Source organism: Blennius ocellaris, assembly GCF_963422515.1.
Source record: "Blennius ocellaris genome assembly, chromosome: 4".
Lineage (NCBI taxonomy): Eukaryota > Metazoa > Chordata > Actinopteri > Blenniiformes > Blenniidae > Blennius > Blennius ocellaris.
Genome location: NC_137653.1, coordinates 28,136,046 through 28,156,426, shown reverse-complemented (window position 1 = coordinate 28,156,426; position 20,381 = coordinate 28,136,046). Strand labels below are relative to the sequence as shown.

The window sequence follows — 20,381 nt, the reverse complement described above, 5'->3', positions numbered from 1 at the left end:
TAACTCACTGTCAACATTTTATAATCACAACTCCTTATTTAAAATCAGCGTTAAAGAAGCAATGCTGACTGAGTTTCACAGGTTTAGTTGAAGATAAATCACTCGATACAACATATTAGGACACTAATAATCAATATATTACATGACCACATTATGACTGTCATAAGTGAGCAAATCATACAAAATAAATAAGTCAAATATTCATGGTCTTCAATCTGTTTAAATGACTTTAATTAATCAAACTGAAATGAACAAACAATCAAATTATAAAACTTGGCAAGGTGGTTAATATCTGCTATCATCTGTTAGAAAATTGTGCTTTTCATGCATTTTCTGATTTATGAAACAATAATTGTTTTTCATTAAATTGAATGGAAAGCACAAATAAAGCTCAGTCTCTTGTGAACTATGTACTGCCTTGCCAATCAACATTGATTAATATAGTTCTGCTTTTTAAAATCAATGCATCCTTAAATACATCGCGTGTGAAAGAGACAATGGGATTAAATGACTTAACAGTGTAGCTCTTTCAGCAGTTCGCAGTGTTTCCATACACATTTTTATATTTACAGGCAGAAGCAGGAGATCTTCTGAGCTCAATGAGGAACTTGTTTTCAACATCTCAAGCACGTCTTCATCTCAGAAGAGCCTGAAGCTGGTGGAGGTGAGTTAGTCTCCATGTTTGTGTGACAACACATCGGTTTTTGTGTTTCGGTTTCAGGAAAGTTTCATGTTTACATGGAAACACTTTGAAAACTATGTCTGTCTCCATGGCAACGCCAGCAACGCTGAAAACGAAATAGCTTTCATGCCACGGGTCAGTGATGTTTGTTTTTGTAACGAACTCTCAGACACATGTAACAGAGAACAAAATGCGATAAACAATAACAATGAGAGAACACAGACATTCTCCTGGACAGACGACCAAGTTGGATTGTTATTATAGTGACTGTCAAAATAAAACTACCAAGTCTGAGGAGAATATAGACTGGAAGTCATGATGCTCTGGAGGAAAACGTTGTTTTTACAGTATTGTCCCATCTGAGTCCGAGCGTTTCCAGAAAGTGTCATTTTCGCTCGTCTACACAGAAACAGAACCTTTAGCATTTCCGAAAAGTTCCACCTTGGGAGCCGTTTTCACAAAGTTCTATATACAGTGGCTCTGAACACCGTTGTCATGTGAACGGATCCCCAAAAGACTACGAAAGTTTTGCCTTTCACTTGAAACCACTGCCGTGTCGCCGGGCCCTTCAAAACAAAACTTCAACTTCCTGCCGTCCATCTTCATTCATCTGGAAACTTCTTCTTCAGCGAGTTAACTTCTGCCCACGTTTTATATATTTATTGAAGAAGATGAAGAGATTGATTTCTTCAGTAAAATGATGACTTTCCCTCAGGCCACACAGGTTTTACATTCTGACATCTTTACTGCAAGATGTTTTGTAATTTCTGCACTTTAATTAAATACGCTTGTTCGTTGGTGAGAGGGAATCATCAATAATCCGTCTACGACGGTGCATAAATGTTGGGGTTGGGATGAAAAAACAATATGTCATAGTCTTAGGATTTCAGAGGACGTGTATACAAAAATCTGGATAATTCATACTGTACAGATACTGTAAAATTGGATTGATGTAAAAAAAAAAAAATAGTTGAATAAATAATCTGCAAGAGAAATGTGAGCTCTCAGTCAGTTTGGGTGTCACATCACAGCTCAGTCTTTGTTGCTGAGTGTTTGACTGGGGTTGGGCTGAGTGGGGGTGCAGGTGACTGTGTGTGTGTGTGTGTGTGTGTGTGTGTGTGGGGGGGGGGGTTGGGGGGTGACATGATGTGATGTGATGTGATATTATTCATTTCGCTGATCCAGGTGTGAACAGGCGAGTAGTTATTTGGTAACATTGACTTGATTGCTGCCCAATTTAATTGTGCAGCATCCACACTGTATTATTCATGTCCTGGCACATTTAACTTGGTAATTACCAGCTGCTGGGTCTCAGTGGGACTCCAGAGGTTGTGTCAAAAAACAGCTCGCTCAGTAAATTCACCACACAAATACACACAAGGCCTCTGCGTTCATCTCACCCACGCACACTGGCCTGCACACACTGCGTCTAGAGAAAATAATGCTTCTTGACCTTTTCAGGTTTCACCACATTATGTGATTCTATTCAGGCAGAACATGTATCATCTGGCTGCCGTAGTTGCTTGCAGTTGTTGATTAAATTCTACATTTCAATCCTTAATTAACACATTTTGATGGTGAATACGCCTGTTTCTCCTCCTTGATGTGTTGAACATACATAATTACCTCCATTCACATGTGTATGTACGTTTTATATGAGTGTGTTCACTCCAGCAATTCACCCCCAAACGTTTTGAACCATTTCTCTTCATGAGTGACTGGAAAAAGTCCAAGTAGCAAAATTAGAAGCGGGGAAAGTCTGATGTTACTCAACATAGAGAACGAAATGTTCTCATTCTTCTCTGGACTGCAACAACAAGGGACCTGCAGGCTAAAGTCACAACAGGAATCGGGATGAACTGGACACAGAGGCAGACAGATGTTCAACAGCAGGATGTTAACCTGCTCTTCAGATTCTGAAAAGTGAATCGGTGTTCTTTAGCGGTGTGTGTCGCAGGAAGTTTTACAGATGAAAGGGACTTGAAACAGATGAAAGCTCCTGAACTCGCCTGTTGTAGGGGATTTTTTTTCGGGGGGGAAGTCGTAGACTTTGTGTACAAGCATCAGGTCTGCTGCAGCGATACTAAAGATTCAAACTGCTTAAAACAAATTGAGCTCAAGAAAAAAAGTCAAATCTGTGTAAAAGCACAGAACCTTCGCTGGGAACAGGAATACTGTCAGAATGGGACATTTGTTTCCTGTGTTCTCAAGATGTTGTCATGGCAGACTGCCAGGTTCAGGTAGTTTCAACATTAAAAAAACAAAACAAACAAACTTCGATTGGACTCAATGGATCCCAGAAAGAAGGTAAATGTGCAGACAGATTCAGAGCGTTAGGATGGTTCCTGAATGCCGACACAGTAAAGGAGTGAGAATCATCCGGGTTAGCGTCAGAAACAGAACGATGGCTGAGGCAACACGAGAGGGAAGGTGGGAAACACCGAGGGGAGAGACGAGAAAGAACAGGGAGGCGAGCACTTACCCTGTAGTCCGGCTACAAGAGAGCAGGGTCAGGGTTTAGAGGAGGGAGAAAAGAAAGAAGGAACATAAAGACACAGAGCAAAGCCACGGACACGTCAACACTGCAGCAGCTCGACGGCGAAGGAGCCAAGAAGCAGGCAGAAGCAACAAACACCAAGTCAAGACGTCCTCCGCTGGGTCGGATTCAAAAAGACGAGTGAGCAGCAAGAGACGGCGTGAGACATGGAGAGGAACAGAAGATCTAAACCGTGGTGTCAACAACATTGACATGATCAGCAAGAAAAATAAAACACATGTATCTGCTGCTGAGGGGAGAGAGGAAGTCAGATTTCCAGAAGAGTTTGGAGGTGGAGGTCTGGAGGTGCTGCAGGAGTGAGTCCCGGAACATTTACTCTGACTCCATTCAGCACGAGAGCCTCACGCAGTTTGATGTCAGTTTGCCTCCAGCAGAGTCGTATTCTTTCTTTCATAGTACTACTGAGTACTGAGTTTCCATGAAAAATAAAATCATGATGAAAAATGAAGCCTCAGGACGGTGAAAGAATCCAATGAACGACTGTGAATTTATTGGGAATGTGTCATTTAAATGTTTGTCAGTGACGACGTTGAAGCCATGTTTGAATTTCCTTTCAACACAATACAAATGTTTAATTGTAATATCACACACAGTAGATTATTTTAATTATGTCTTTGTCTGGAAACACTTTTTTTTTTTTTTTTTTATCCCAAAAGCAAAATGAAGAACCACCAGAGGCGACAGGACCAGAATGAAACTAACAAGACTTTATTCCTGCAGCATGCAGTGATTCTCAAAGTGTGGGAGGAGCCACCCCCCCCCCCCCCCACACACACACACACACACACACACACCATCACCACCACCCCGCCCTGCACCCACACTTTCAGAGCCACTCATATAGATAAACTATCTTATTAATTCAGATTTCTTGTGTTAAAATGCAGAATTCTAAAAGATTTTCATCTTCACTGATCCTGAAAAAATGCGATCCGAACTTTATTTGGGACTGAGGCGTCGTTCACACTGCAGGGCAAAGCGACCCGATTCTAATGTTTTTACTGACAAGTGACTCATGTCCGACGTGTTTCCGATGTGTTTCCCAGCGGACCCGGGCCTCGTTCTTATGTGCTACCATCTTGGATATCTCTCTTCATGCCACTGCTTCGTCACTGACGTCACAGATGAGCGCTGGAGGAAGCGGCTCCGCCAAAATATTAAAAGCTGTAAACCGCTGTTCTCTCTTTTTTTCCTCATTCTGCTTCTTTCCCTCGTCATGTTGATTTTGTCTGCTCGTATGTAACAACCACTTTGAAAAACAATCTAAACGTTGCCAGATATACAGTAGAAGGTATATTGGGGAGCCGAACTCTCTTACCTTTTAACTTTGTTTATTTTTGTGTATTTGTGTGTTTATTGCATATTCTTCATCACACATAATAGTTTTTTTTAACATGATTCCTACACAGGCTGAAATTTGGGCTGGTTTTTGTTGAGGTGTGTGGGTTTTATGTTGTTTGGGCTGAAAACAGTGAGTGATGTCTGGCAACCCTGGTGCTGACCTGCATGCCATGTAGAAATAGCATCGTGACGTGACTTCACGTCGTCTTCTGTGCTCCGGGACCAAAAAACATCCGGTCCAATCGCATTCACACGGCAGGTCGCGTTTGAAATGATCAGGCAAAGAAATCGGAATTGAGAATCAAGACCTGCGGCGTGAACGGAGCCTCAGACTGACGCCCTTGAGGAGAAACCCTCAAACCTGATCACCCGGGTCAGGATCAGTTGAATTGAGGCCGGCTCATTGAGTGACGGACTGCACGGAAACTCACAGAACTGAGAGATGGGCGCGTCGAGCTGCGGCGTGGTGCCGCCCCTGGAGTTCAGCTTCTGGACCTGGGTGGGGGGAACGGGCTTGTGCGACTGGCCGGTGGCCCGGTACATGGCCTGCACCCATAATATACGGTCCTGCTCGTCATCGCTGGCAAAGATCACAGTGTCCCCCTCTTTCACGGCATTGAAGAACGTCCGGCCGCCGTCCAAACCTGCAGAACAAACGGAGTGGGGGAAGTGGTCATCTCACCGGATCAGAACACGATTCTGAGATCAAATCTAAATATCTTGTCTAAAAGTGTGTGTCACCTGGCTGTGGGTCTGTGTAGTCCACCGTGTATCCGTCCAGCTGCAGCAGCTCCACAGGTTCAGCTTTCTTCTCCCTGTAGCTGCACATGGCAAACGTGTACTGACTGACCTGCAGCAGGGACAGAGACAGCAGACACCCGTCTGTCGGATTAGGACACAAAACGGAATGGGACTGGGGAGTGGAATCCTTGCAAGTTCAAGTATCACAGACCACCACTGTGGGTCCCTGAGCATGACACCCCTGACCCCCATCAGCTCCCCAGAGTGCCCCAATGGGGCTCCCCGCGCTTTTTGTTTCTCATTTAATTGTATTTTTCTGCTGTTGCTTTGTACGCACTTCCTTTAATGTTTCTGTTTCAACATTTCATTTATGGGCAAACTCAATTAAAGCTTTTAATATTCACAATTTGCAGCCAGGATGTGAGAGAAGTGCTAAAAAGCCCTCCAGGAACCAACGTTGGCCTGAGCACCAACCAAAACAACTGGAGAACAGTAACACGAGCACGACATGCTGTACACCGAGGAGGGAGAGGGTCCGAACATGGCAGCTGGGCTCCATGAGAATCACATTAAAGCAAAGTGAAGTGGCTGAGTTGGAGGGCTGACATGAAGAAGTGCTGCTGAATATAAAGCCAATAACAGGAAGAAAGATGTGTGTTCATGACCAGCAATAATGAGACTGTAACTGATTATTTAGTCCTCTTTTTCCTATGCAAATGAGTATTCTACTCAAACGAAGATCTGTGGAAAAGGCTTGAATGAGCTGGTGTGAATGGCCTTTCCACACTCAAGCCTGTTTTACATCATCAATACGAACAACCAACAGCACAAAACCAATTACTTTTATAAAGAGTGCATAATACACTAAGTTGAACAGCTTGAGGTAAAAAAGGACGCCTGCACATGGACAAATATTTGGGTTTTCGTAGTTTTTTTAGGTAAAAGTCCACAGTCTGGCTTCATAATGACAGGAAGTGGGTTCAGATCCGCTCTCCTCTCACAGACAACATGCATCTGAGCTTTAAATCACCTCAAACTGTGAATGTTGGTCTGTATCTGTGTTTGTCCTGTGATGGACGGTGACCTGTCCACTAGGTGTGTCTGTCCCCATGACCTCAACAACAACAACAACAACAGCTGCAGCAACAACAATAACAACAACAACTACTCTTCTTCTTGCTGTAATGTTGTTTTTTTTGTCGTGTTGCTATAGTTGTGTTGTTGTTGTTGTTGTATTGGTACAGTGTAGTGTGGTTGTTGTGCTGTAGTAGTGTTGTTGTTCTTGTTGTGGTAATGTCATGTTGTTGTACTGTTGTTCTTGTTGTGTTGTTGTCGTTGCTGGGTTGCGAGCGGTAGCTGCCAGTCATACCGGCCTGTCGTCACAAATCACCAGGCCGGGCCGAGCCGCCGCTGCAAGTGGCAGCTCTCACTCAGCTGCAGCTGCAGTGTGTGTGTGTGTGTGTGTGTGTGTGTGTGTGTGTGTGTGTGTGTGTGTCTGTCTGTGTGTGTGTGTGTGTGTGTGACAAATGAGATTCCCCATGACAGCCCTGATGACACCTGAGGCCGAGTGAAGGCTGGAGCGAAGCGGAGCCGAGCGGCTGCAGCAGCTCTTTCCCCTGCAGGACAGCGCCGAGGCGAAGCAGAGCTCACACACCCCAGAACACCAGCCTCTTTTTCCCTCTCCGTCTGTGTCAGTCAGCAGAGAAGATCCAGAGACGGACAGCGATGGAGGAGAGTCACATCGTCACAGGACACACGTGAAGACTGCACATTATTTCCTGCAGACGAGCTCCAGAGTCTGAAAACCTTCTGACCCGAGCCGACGGACACTGTGACCACCGTGCTCTTCCACTTGTGCTCACTGGAGGACGTGTTGACATTTTATTATTCTGGGAGGACAAAGTCAAGATGAGCATGAGAACGTATATAATGTGTGCTTCTGACAGTAAATAACTTTTGATACCAAACTATTTTTATATGAAAAAAGGCATTAAAATATGGAACAATAAGATACTTTGTTTGAATTTAAAGAAGTGATGCTGTGGTACCGTCCAACTCATTGTCTTCAGTTATTTGACACTTGCCATGATTTAAAATCTTATTTTTAGACATAATAGAAAATGTGGTTTGTATTAAAAGTTATTTAGTTATTTTTAGCTCTTTACTTTATAATATAATCCCAAATCTACAGTAGAATTTCACATTTCATTTCAGGACTTCTTATCAATAAAATTTGATTTTTGTCATTTTCTTGCACAATTTAGTGTTTATATGTTATATTTGAGCAACGTTTGCAGTGTTCTGGTCAATCCTCTTTGTTCAGTTACTGTTTTCAGAAACTTGATTTCCTGCCATCATGTCCAAACATTTCCACTGGTGAACATCCTGCACGTTGAGATCATAAGCTAATGTTCTTTAAAATCCATTTAAAAAATAAAATGTAGGGAAGTGATTGAAAATGAGTTTTTCCATTAGAAATGTCTATCCTCTACAAATGACACCATCAATACTGCAGGAAACCAAAACCACTGATGTTTCACTTGAGTTTTATTGAACAGTGGAACTCGGTGGACCCATGTTCACTCGCTTTTTTTCATATTTTAAAACCATCTGTCCTGATGTGACGAAGGTTTTAATGATGAGTTCGTCAGTCGTGACGATTTAAAGAAACAGAAAAACTGCAAGTTTCCACACATTTCAGAGTTTTGATGACTTTTGTGTGAATTATTGTGATTTTCTGCAGGTTTGCTCTGAATCCAGCTGAAATAAAGGAGGTGAACTCATAGAGAAATGAAGTGATGAAGACTGAACTGACAGACAGATGTGGACTTATGGGTGATCATGGTGAACACGAAGGGTTTATCTGATCTGTAATCTGGATACTCGGAGGAGGAGGAGGAAGAGGAGGAGGAGGAGGAGGAGGAGGAGGGTGACTCAGGCTGCCCGAAGCAGGAGGAGGATGAGGAGGTGATGTGAGGACGTAGACACAGGAAGAGAGGACGAAGGTGTGGAGGAAGAGGAAGAGGAAGCAGGACCAGGAGAGATGGGAGGAAGAGAAAGGTGAAGAAGAATATTGACAAACTGTTCAGCCACTCTTCATCGTGACATCAGAAACTCTTCTGAGACACACGAACTACACCGAAGCCCCGTGAAGAAAACTTCTTCATTTCTCTCTATGAGCCGATTTCATAAAATGACGAAACAAACGAGTGGAACGTTAAATTAATGTCAATCCGAAACAGATAAAAGCACCACAGACAGAGAAGAGCTGAAGAAGATTGAAGATGTTGGTTTGGTCGTGGTAAAAACTACAAATAAAAAAACGTCAATTAGCATAGATGAAAGTTGTGGAATGGCACCCTGCTGAGTGAAGCAGAAAGAAACGTTGTCGAGTGGAAAGTGGTGAAGAGGCTGGTCGGGCTGTGAGGGGAGAAGGTTTAAGAGCAGCAGTGAGGCTGACTCAGCGTCCGGCTGGTGTTTACTGACACTGGACAGGAAGTGGAGCCGCGAGCTGTTCAAGTCTCACTCTGACCTCGTGAAGAGGAGCTCAAAAAGTTCTGTTTTCTTTTGCCTCCCGGATAAAAGTGACTTCTTCGAACTCAGACGTGTTACGTTTGTTTATCACGTACGGGACAGCAGACGAGGGTCATAGAAATAACGAGCGAAAAAAGCTCAAATGATTTCTTAAAAGTTTTATCGACAAATTGAAATGAGCAGAAGTAGAAACTCTTTAAAATACCGTATTTTCCGCACTATAAGGCACACCGGAATTATAAGGCGCACCTACATTGATTGACATAATTTACAACTTTGTTCATATATAAGGCGCATCGCATTATTAGGCGCATGGAATAGACCAGTGGTCAGCAACCTTTATAGCTCAAAGCCATTAGGTTACATTTTCCACTGATTCTAACACCCAGAGAGATGCACACACTTTATTTTGATAGTCCTACCTGCAGCCTATGCCAGGACGACACTACACACAAAACCTTCTTCACTGCTGGTTGACAACTTACAACTACCGGTAATAAACTAAACTACATGAACTAAGCAACAAAAACACAACACAACACAATTATTACCGACACCACAAACCAAATAGAACCCCAATAATTGCATTTAAAACACCACAAACAGAAACTCCCATAATTCATTGCAGCTATCGGCTGCACTGAGGAGCTCAGGATGCAAGGCATGATGGGAATTCATGTTTTGTGTTGTTGGAGGTTATTGTGGGTCGTTGTTGGGCTTGGTGTTGTGTTGATTGTGTTTATTGTGTTTTTGTTCCCCAGTTTAGGGAGTTTATTTTGTTCATCTAGTTTATTTTGGTTTGTTAGAATGTTGGTGTGCAACCATGAGTGATGAAGATGTTGTGTGGAGTGTCGTCCGCTCTGAAGATCCAGTTGCGAAGTTAGAGTTGTCAAAATAAAAGCTTCTGGTTGTACAGCTGTCAAATAGCAGTCTGGAGTAGAGCAATTCTTCCATATATAAGGCGCACCGGGTTATAAGGCGCACTGGCAGCTTTTGAGAAAATTTGAGGTATTTAGGTGCGCCTTATAGTGTGGAAAATACGGTAAGTGAAAACAAGAAATAAACTGAAAGATGAATAGAAAAAGCAAATATTGTCTTTAGATCAGATCGGATTTTGAAGATACACACGTCGAACCAGTGACGTTGTTCACTTCCTCTGGCGTGTGTGTCGTCTCCACATCGCAGCGCTCTAATGGGGTGTTACACCTGTTATACCTGTGTTAAAAAAAAAAAACATCAATCCACCCTCCCACCAGATCCAGGTAGATCGTCTAAAAATGACACTGGGTTGGCAGAGAGTCAGACGGGAAGCCTTGCTTACTATTTACGACGCCGCAAACCGAGGCGCCAAAAACCGTGCTTCCTCTAATGGAAATCCCTCTGAAAAGTCAACGAGCTGTGAGGAGAAACAATGGAGGGGGGGGGGGGGGGGAAGCTGCGAGCGAGGAGTTTAAAGGTGTTTCATTTTCACGTTCCCTCGGGAAATGCTCGACTTGATGCGGAGTGGATGATTAGTTATAGTGAACCAGTGACACACGGGGATGTTTTATGTCCTTTTAATGTTCTTTGGAGCAGATCTGAGTAAAGGGATGTTTGTTGAAGGGATGTTTGTTAAATAAGAGCGGGTGATTTTATGTTGAAATAGGAGTTATTGAGTGATCATCAAAATGGGTCTCGGAGCAGCCAATGGCTGCTCCGAGACCCATTTTGATGGTCACTCAATAACTCCTATTTCAACATCATTAACAGTGGTGGAATTTGTATATATGAGACGGAATATGCTGTGTTTCCGTTGATTTACGTGAAGCGTTTTGACACAATAAACGATTCTTCACTTGAAATAAATTGCAAAAAGAAGTTATTTCGAAAAGCGAAAAAAAAAAAAGCCAAAACTCCATCCATCAAAGCTATTTCTCGTTTTGCATCGACGGTACAGCCGGAGACGTGAAGAGCTCAACCGCTCGTCCACTGTCAAAATCAAAACGGGCATTTAGAGGGACGCGTGTGGAGAAAAGTCAGGGTGGTGAAGCTGCGGGAGTGAGACGCAGATCAAGGGAAAAAAAAAAAAAACACTCCGGAAATTCAAAACAGCAACAAAAGAGTGCATCCAGCAAAACACACAGTAATACCCCCCCCCGCACACACACACACACACACACACACACAGTCTATTGACCAGTATTTGTCACTTGCTATATATTTAGCTGCGAGCGGGCGCGCGGCTCGGAGTTGGCGGCGCTCGGGCTTTTTTAGCTGCGAGTGTTAGGCCGGCTAGTGTTCACTCCACTTTGTCAATCCCCTGTCAACTTGTAGCTCTGAGACATATCCTCCCCAACGCACAGCGAGAGACAGCCCCCCCCCCCACCACCACCACCACACCCCCACCCCCACCGCCTCCGCCTCCGCCTGATGCCCACCTCCCCACGCAGAGCCACCAGGAAATGGCTGCTACCCCCCCCCCCCCCACCCCTTCCTCCCACCACCACCACCACCACCACCTCTCCACCCCGTCTCCTGACAAAAGCCTGCTTGGCCTCTCCATCATCCCCGTGACAGCCGAGGGAAGACAGCTTGGCTGCATCTCACTTTCTCGCGGCACAACAACGACGTGGCCGCTGGGGAAAGTGTGAGGCCTGCAGGAGGAGGAGGTTGGTGCTCCTGCTCCTGCTCCTCATGCAGGGCACCACCAGGTCGCCAAGCCAAACTGAACTGAACCAAACCAGACCAGAGCCAAAGCCCTCCTGTGCTGCTGGAGCTCCAGGAAGACCCAGACAGCGACCTGCACCAACCACCCACAGTGTGTGGCTCAATGAATGAGCGGACGCTCGCCCTTCACACGGGGGATAATGCAGATTTCAACAAGCTGAACTGTATGAGTTTTACATTCAAAAGGAATTCCACCAGATTCTGGGGGTCAGCTTTCGTTTCAGTCCGATCCAATAAACAGCTGATCAATTAGAATGTCTCTTTTATTGGTAGGACTATGTGTGAGGGTTTCCTGGCTGGACCCTCAGCCGCCACACAACAACAGAGTACAACAAGTCTGTACGATGGAACCATTACTGATCAAAACTGACATTTATGAGAAGATGAACAGTGTCTCATTTATAATGATGTTTCATTTTGACTTTTTTTTTTTTATTTAACCCAATAAAAAGCTGAAATTTTTATTATAGTATATTATAGATTGTATTGTATTGCATTGTATTTAAAATGACTGAGTGAGGAAAGGTTTTTTTTTTTCTTAAGAGTGAGGGCTGTTGAGAAGGAGCATAACAATTATTACAAAAACTGAGAGAAATTATTGGAAAAGGAAAATGTGTGTGTTTTCATGCTCCTTTATATCTAATGAAGATTAATAAAATCCCACTGATTTGTTTTTTTAGGAAGAAAGTTAACTTTTTTAAGTTCATTAATGTTGCTGTGTGTTTTTGAAGGCCTGGTTACAAACGTGCCGGATGCGGTCTGTGGTGGTTGGACCGCCGTGCTTCATGACCAGAGAAGGTTTGTGGAGGTTTTAAAATATCATTATGGTTCTGACACATTTCACACTCTGACTCACTGAGCCTTCAAATGACAAAACACGCAAAGGAAACACAAAGGAGGATGAGTGTTGCTGGAACGTTGTTCCAAACCACAGACGTTCTGTCTGGATGAATTCTATCTATTTAACAACGGTGACACTTCAAAACGTTGACTGAGAATAAAGAATGTCCAACATAAGGCCAGCAGGACAAAAGTAGACCTCCAGCAGGTGAAACTCATCGATGGAAGTAATAACTGTATTTTAAAAAAACTAAAAGCCCAACTGATCCTCTTGCAAAAGGCCACTCTGTCTGTCTCAGATCCTCTTTTCTAATTCAGACTGATGTCTGATGAGACCAAGGTCCTCTGCTGCAGAACTTTAAACTTTATAGATACGAGATAAGATGCCCTATCTGCCTAAAGGTTTTACACGCTTCTGAAAATCAAGCAAATCAAAGTTGTCTGCAGCTCCAGTTTTCCTGCACACAGTAGATTTAAAGGTCTTGGGAGGATTTCTGTGTTTACCTGAACGAGAACGAAGAACCTCTTCTTCCATCGCTTCCACACGTTCTTCCCAATGGCCCAAAGGTACCTGCGGGTGGACACACACACACACACACACACACACACACACACACACACACACACACACACACACACACACGCACACACAGATTCAGTGCACAGCTTCCACTGACCCCTGCTGGTAACAAAGCAGTATTACAATGAGCCTCATCACGTTTCTGTTCTTCTCAGGAGACTTTACATGTGAACAACATTGTCTTAAATCCCAGATAAGTACAGAGATCATATGTGTACGATCAGCCAACATGTGACTTCGTCCACAGACGAGCAGGCGCAGAAGTATTTCACTTCCTTGTAGAGTGTTTGACCACCGACGGAGATCAACACATAGTCATCATTATATCACGACGTCTGGCTCAGGTAATTCTGAAACACTTTGAGAACCTCTGATTATATTCATTTATAAAAGACTTTTCTTGGATTCAAGCACTGATGAGGAGAATCTAAGTTAAAAAGCAGGTGACTTGTTGCTCTTGATGGTCGGTGTGTAACGTTTTCATCCAGTGTCAGTTGGGTTGATGCTTGAACACTGGAAGTCCAGATGAAATATTATCAAAGAGCAGCTGCAATCCACAAGATGCAAATCCTTCCAATTCCTTTTATTGTTCAATAATCAGATTCACTGGTTCGAACAGACATTTGAGCGACGGATGAAGTCTGCATCTTTATTCTTCTTCCTTTCATCCAACAAGCAACATTTCATCAAAGTGATTGACAATCATTTAGTTTCAGAGCAAGAATGATTCATAAATCTTTATGAGCGTGACTTTTTCCAGCTCCATTCATCAGATAATTATCACGTTCAGATCTGCCAACTGTCTCATATCTGGAGAGATGAAACAACGGTTTCTTATTTTGAGTTTCACAGCGCAAAACATTAAAACAAGCTTTGCAGCGATTTTTAATGTTACGTTTGAACTAAAGAAAATATTCACTTCTTCCAACAAGCAACCTAAATCAGGCAAATCTTCTTTAAAAAAAAAAAAAAAAAAAAAAGAACTACAAATGCATGCCTGCGTTGGATGAGCTCCCAATGAGTTATTTTGCATTAAAATATACAGTTTTATGTCTTTTCCTTGCCAGTTGAGGGGTTTTTATTAGCAGGCAGCCCCAGCTGGAGATTAAAGTTTAGCACGTGTCTCTCAGCACATCATGTAGTCAAAGAACACGGAGCACCAAGGTTTCACATGCATCTGTTATTAATAACGGCACAAAATATAGAAAAATGTGCATCTGACAGCCGTGATGCACTGTGAGGGGCCGAATGTCAAACACCCTGTTATAGATGATATGAGAAATGCTCAGTCTTTGCTGCTGAATCTTCCTGAAGTATGTGATGTGGATACTGATTATATTGTCATAACAGCACCGACACATTCAGCCATGACATTTATTTTATTCACACAGGAAAAGACAAAGTTGGTTTAAAGCACGATAAAATAGCACAAATCAAAGCATTAAAAGACTTAGATGCACACGTGATCAGAGGTTAAAGCCATCATAGGCAGGCTGAGGTTTGAGGAGGGAGCCACAGGTCCAGTAGGAGGCCGCTGTGATGCCTGATGTAAAAAAAAAAAAAAAGACTTCAAAGTCTTTGAAAGCCTTTGGCATCGTAGTGACGTTTGAGTGGTTGTTTTTAGATGATGCTATTTAATTAACTGAAAGAGTTTTCATAAACATCCTCTGTACAAAAACAAATTAATTGTAATGTATGTTTTTAAAGTTATATACAGTCAGTACTGTATTTATCATGCATGTAAATTATGACTTTTGACACATTTCAAATAAAAACCTGAGACTTATCGTATTTTCCAGTTTCTTGCAGGAACGTGAAAGTTTCTGCGTGGTTGTTGTTGGGTCGTGTCCTCACACACACTGAGTGTGTGTCAGTGAGGTCCGGGGGCTTGTTGTGTTCACTTTGTCCCATGTGACACAAGAGGGAGAAGGGCAGAGCACGTTTGTTGTTTGAAAAAGAACATCTGAGGGTGAGGACCTCACTTTGAGCCCCCCCCCCCCCCCCCCCCCACTTCATCTCAGGCTCTTCCCTGAGCTGCTCCCGCCTGTCGTCCCCAATAAAGCAGCATCCACAGGGTGACAGTGGATCGCCGGGCGCACAGTGTGAGCAGTGATGAGGTCCAGCCAGGCGTCGCAGGCATCTCACAGGGCAGCCCAGCGGCCTCTTCCAAGGCCCCCGAGAGAGAAGGCATATGGAGGAATAGAGGGCGACAACTCCTCACAGCGACACACTCCAAATATGAAGTGTGTGGAGCACAAAAGTCATGCCTCGGTAAACAATGCTGCTTTCATAGGAGAGTCATATCATGCTAAATTGATTTTTTAATAGTTTTCCAGCAGTACTAATCGTCTCCACACCTGGAACGACGCCCCAGAAGTGAAGACAGAGTGTCCTCTCTCTCTCCTGGCTTGTTCCAGGTTTTAAAAAGTGTGTTGCTCCAACCAGCCAATCAGAAATCAAACCCTATATAGTGTCATCAGGGGGTTTAGCTAATCACAATCAAGGTAGACCCTCCCTTTGACTCCTCCCACGATCAGGCAGCTCTGCTGTGGCACATGGCACTACGAGAGGAAGGATTTCCTCCTCTTCCCATAGATGGGCATGTGTGGGCGGAGCCAGTCCAGCTCACACAAACACAGCAGATTCTGAATGTAGCGCCTATGATCCAATATTCAAATGGAGGAAAATCAAGGAAAAGCTATAAACTTTGTTTTAGGACTAATAGGACCCATGTGGAAGTGCTGAAAATCTGGATAATGTGACCTGAGTATATAAGTTTAATCTTCTTTCTGCTCCCTTTCATTCAGGAATTGGAAAACTTTTGTTCTGTTTTGTCTTGTATTATTCGTATTTTTTACAGTGAATTCACTAAACTAAACTCAACTAAACTCAACTAAACTAAACTACACTATTACTTACATTAGTTATTAGTTACACGACTATTGTGTTGTGTAAAGATGAATCTGGAGGCCTTGAAGTGACACCAAGGCCCCAAACAGAGGCAAGATCACACCACGATGGGCACTTTTCCAGATTACATCTTCACTTACAACAGTTTGTCATTCTGGACTGAAACCTTTATATTTCTATTCTATAAAAGTATCACATTCAATTTGAATTCTCGTAAAGTAAATATAAGGATTCGTCCCTGAAAACATGAATGGGTTGTGGCTCTTCTTCCAGCTCAGGTTTGATGGAGCTGAGCTCATCCAACATGTGAAAACCGCTTTTAAAGCTTCTTTTCAGAACTTTCTTTAACATGCAACAAGAATAATTTGTGTTGACGTTCAATATTATAAGATGAACAATCATTGGAGAACAATCAAAGAACCCCCAAAGCATTGTGAATATCAGAAGCTTCTAGGAGAACTGTTAAGGAAATCATTTAGCAGCGAGTCGACCTGAACTTCTGCGAAGCTTCTTCATTTCTTTCTTTAACTGTCACACTCATTGAGAAGGTCGTGCTTATCTTACAAGGTGCTGTAAGAGGAGATCACCACAAGAGGGAGCCAAAGCATTAACTTTAGGACAATGCAACTCCAAAACGAGAATCAACCTGTGCAAGGTTAACGCACACACACACACACACACACACACACACACACACACACACACACACACACACACACACAGAAGCAGGAATATAGGAAAGCTCAGCAGCTCAGAGAAAAAACAAACTAAAGTGAACCAAGTGGACTGTGTGAGCACAGAAATATCCAGCAGAGACGTAATGGAGACACAGGCTGCTTTTACCAACCACCTCATCTAAAAACAGAGAGTTGCAGTGACAATCCAAAGTGACATCGTTTTCCTTCCTAAAACTCAACTTTTCTTTTCAGTAGTTTATACCAATCTTTAGTAGTCACAGCCTCTGCAGAGCAGACTGGACGGACACACGCTGACTCGCAGCTGAGGATAGTGTTTGCACTATCATGTATTGTGTAATCATGTCGGCTGATTAAACAATCATGGTGCAATAACAGGTCCGAAACCTGGAGGGTGACGTTACAAAGGGAGCTTGAAATAAGTGCTTATTAGCATCAAGTAGCATTTCACATTAGCACCTCGTGTTGTGGTCTTTCATTTTCCAACAAAACTCACTGCATGCAAACCAAGAAAACAGGCTGCAGGTTGCAGCAGCAGCAGCAGCTACAATCGTCCCACATGACATTGTCTGGTACTGATCGCAGGCTTACAAGTAGCGTCTTGGCCGTCTGGTGAACCTTGTACACGGCGCGACGTTACAGCCACTGATTAAACCATGACCACACATTTTACAAACAATTCTCCCACGATCCAATCTTTCATCTCCGATGGCTGACATGGCACAGTGTGGGGAAGACTGAACACAGAGAGAAAAAGCACACTTTCTGAAGATGAAACCTAGGAAGTTTTTGCAATAGTATAGTAATAGGGCACTTGAAGCCTTCTAACCCTCGGCCACTTTGAAATGTTCCTGTTCACTGCCACAGTCGGCCGTGAGGAGGTGGTCTGGATTCCTGTCTGGCTCTTTCTGTCCTCTGGTTTTCTCCTGGAACTGCAACTTCTCCCCAAAGTACAAAGCATTGCGGGTGAGCCGCCGAACGTCTGTCTCTCTGTGTTCGCCCTGTGACTGTTGACCTACCCAGGTGTAACCTGCCTACCTGGCACTGACTCCTGAGCCCTGTGACCATAAACAGGATCATGTAATCGCATCAGGGCAAAGGTCACGTAACCACTAGAGTCATCAGATCAGAGAATGGACTTTATCAAACTGCAGGGTTTAAAATTCTCTGGGCTCTCAAGCTCATCCAGAAAAAGACTAAATCCTTTCCCAAGACACTGTGATCGAGGCAAGGGCTTTCAGGCAGGGGTTTCACGACACCAGAAGATGGACTGCCGTTAAAAGGATTGGGAATCCCTAAGCTAAGAGAAACCAACATCCAACAATGCAAGAATATGATCAAGAAACCCTCCAAGGACTCAATAAGAAAAGTCCTTCTCCAGGAAGCACACATGGAATTTAAAATAAACACCAAGGGGGCATCATAGTCTGGACATCTTCTTGCCTGAAGGACAGACAAGTCATTCACTGGTGAGAAGATAACAGCAGAGTGCAAATAAAGTCTCTTCACAACTGAGAGATGATACAAAGAGCTGCTACATGTAAAGACAAAAAGAGACCATTTGAAGTACCATGGAGAGCCTCCTGACCAACTGCACCACAGTCCAGTAGGGGAGCTGCTCTGCCTCGGACCAGAAGGCATTGCAGAGGGTGGTGAAAGACGCCCAGCACATCGCCGGTGCACCACTTCCTGTGATAGAGGACATCTACAGGAAGCGGTGGCTGAAAAGGGCTGGGGAAATCATTAAAGACTCCAGTCACCCAGCACCGGGACTCTTCACCCTCCTGCCCTCTGGGAGGCGCTACAGGAGCCTCCAGATGAAGACCACCAGGTACCGGAACAGCTTCTTGCCCACAGCTGTCACACTCCTGAACTCTGTCTCCTGGTATCTGAACCACATCAACATTCATGGACTGAACACACACACACACACACACACACACACACACACACACACCACCACTCACTACCTGCACTCTAGATCTCACTGCACTACTGTAAATACTGTACAGATAATCATACTATATACAATAATCATAGTTCAACAGCATATTCCATATGCATATACTTTTTGCATTTCTGGATGGATGCAAACTGCAATTAGTTGCCTTGTACTAGGACACGTGCAATGACAATAAAGTTGAATTCTAATTCTCTTCTAACTAACCAAACATGCTTCTCTGTTTAAATCCGGTATTTAAAAATTGAGTTTAATCAGTTATATTTGTGACAAAAGGCAGATCAGTGTGAAAGTATTTCCACTTGAGTTGACAAGATGTAACACAGAGGACTCAGTGCAGAGCAGCAGACACAGACCAGCCACTGACCTGCAGGCGTCGCGTTGCATTGTGTTGCAATAGTCGTGATAAATGTAGGTGCCTTTTAAATGTGTCCTTTATGTGCATTAGGTGGTAGTAGAAGTTAATGGGAGGACTGTTTGCCTTCAATCAGATCACAAAAACTGAACCTTGTTGGCTTGAAAAGCTCATTAACTGTACTGACTGTACAACTAATGGAAGGATATTTCTTTAAATATCACAAACTGTACCTTTAAAAAGTTTATGACATTGTTTGTGCATGGTTTTGACAATAGATCCAGTAAAAGAGCATCACATTATCGTATAATTTTTTGTCTGTCGTTGTTGGGGGTGAATGAAAAGGCTGCAGGGTTTACAGAGGGGTGGCTCATTAAGAAATCCACAGAACATCAAATTAAAACGACAGCAGAGAGAACATGACTGCCTCAGCTCAGCCCTCAAACTGTCACTTACCCACAATGCTTCATGTTCTGCGGCTTGTCCATGCGGATGGCGAGTTTGATCCTGAGGTCGCTGTCAGCACATCCTTTAGAAACCGTCATCTTATGGAGCTCCGACTGCTTGGGACTGTTCGGGGTCGGGTGGAGCACAACCTGGGAGACGTCACACGGCAACAATATGAAGGATGACAGCTGAAGCGACACGGTCGGACTGAATCAGTGGTTTCTTACCCTCCCCAGCTCCTTGTCCTCCAGAGCCAGCACTCCTGTGCTCTCCGTGAACAGCTTCACCTTCACAGCAGGCAGCGGCTGGGTGGTGGTGAAGTCTCCCTGGGTGCCCCATCTGCCCCAAACACACACCAGATGGCCAGAAAAACAAAAGAAACCTTTGAATCAAGTTTGGGTACCTTGGCCATTGTATGTTGTGGTGTTTGAATGTATGTGTTTTACCAAAGATTCGCAAAAACTATTAATCAGAAATGCATGAAATCTTCAGGGATGATTTGTCATCATCCAAAGACCAATCAATTAGATTTTAGGATGCTAATAGCGAACCGTTACTGAATAATTCCCAAGAAACTGTGAAAAAAATGTCCCATACAAAGCGGATGAGAGAGGCACCTCATGGAGAACATCACAGGAGATCAGCATCTGTTGCCATGGAGACACTCCCTGCTCAGCGTTTCTCACAGTGAGGTTGCTACCTGACAGGATAGTTAGCATTAATACAGCTAACATACTAGCAATGTTAACATGGTTCTGTAAAAACATGTGGCGTTGGGGAAAGTGACGCTCTAGTTTTGTTTTTGTGTTCAATCGGGAGGGAAAACTTAAAAGCAAAGCTTGAACCTCAATTACTATGTGGATGACAGACAGATGTATGGAATCAAACCAGATGATCGTCAGCTTGCCCTTGAAGTAAACAACAAACCCTTGTCCCTGTTTGGGCACCAGGTTCTGAAGTAAACAACAACAGGTGTGCCAAAGAGGATGAAAAAAGACTTCGGTGATGCCTTCCTGCTCACGTAGAAAAGGAG

At 43.6% G+C, this 20,381-nt stretch overlaps 1 protein-coding gene across 1 annotated transcript in view; it reads right to left on the bottom strand.

Annotated features, from left to right (window-relative positions):
* Nucleotides 1–20,381, bottom strand: part of cadpsa (Ca2+-dependent activator protein for secretion a) — a gene marked incomplete at both ends in the record, with an annotated part of 181,796 nt that overhangs the window by 93,272 nt on the left and 68,143 nt on the right. The window contains 5 exons of the mRNA XM_080495890.1: nucleotides 5,012–5,224; nucleotides 5,322–5,430; nucleotides 12,906–12,972; nucleotides 19,358–19,497; nucleotides 19,576–19,687. Coding sequence (XP_080352016.1) covers nucleotides 5,012–5,224; nucleotides 5,322–5,430; nucleotides 12,906–12,972; nucleotides 19,358–19,497; nucleotides 19,576–19,687 — 641 coding nt within the window. The remainder of the gene's footprint in view (nucleotides 1–5,011; nucleotides 5,225–5,321; nucleotides 5,431–12,905; nucleotides 12,973–19,357; nucleotides 19,498–19,575; nucleotides 19,688–20,381) is intronic.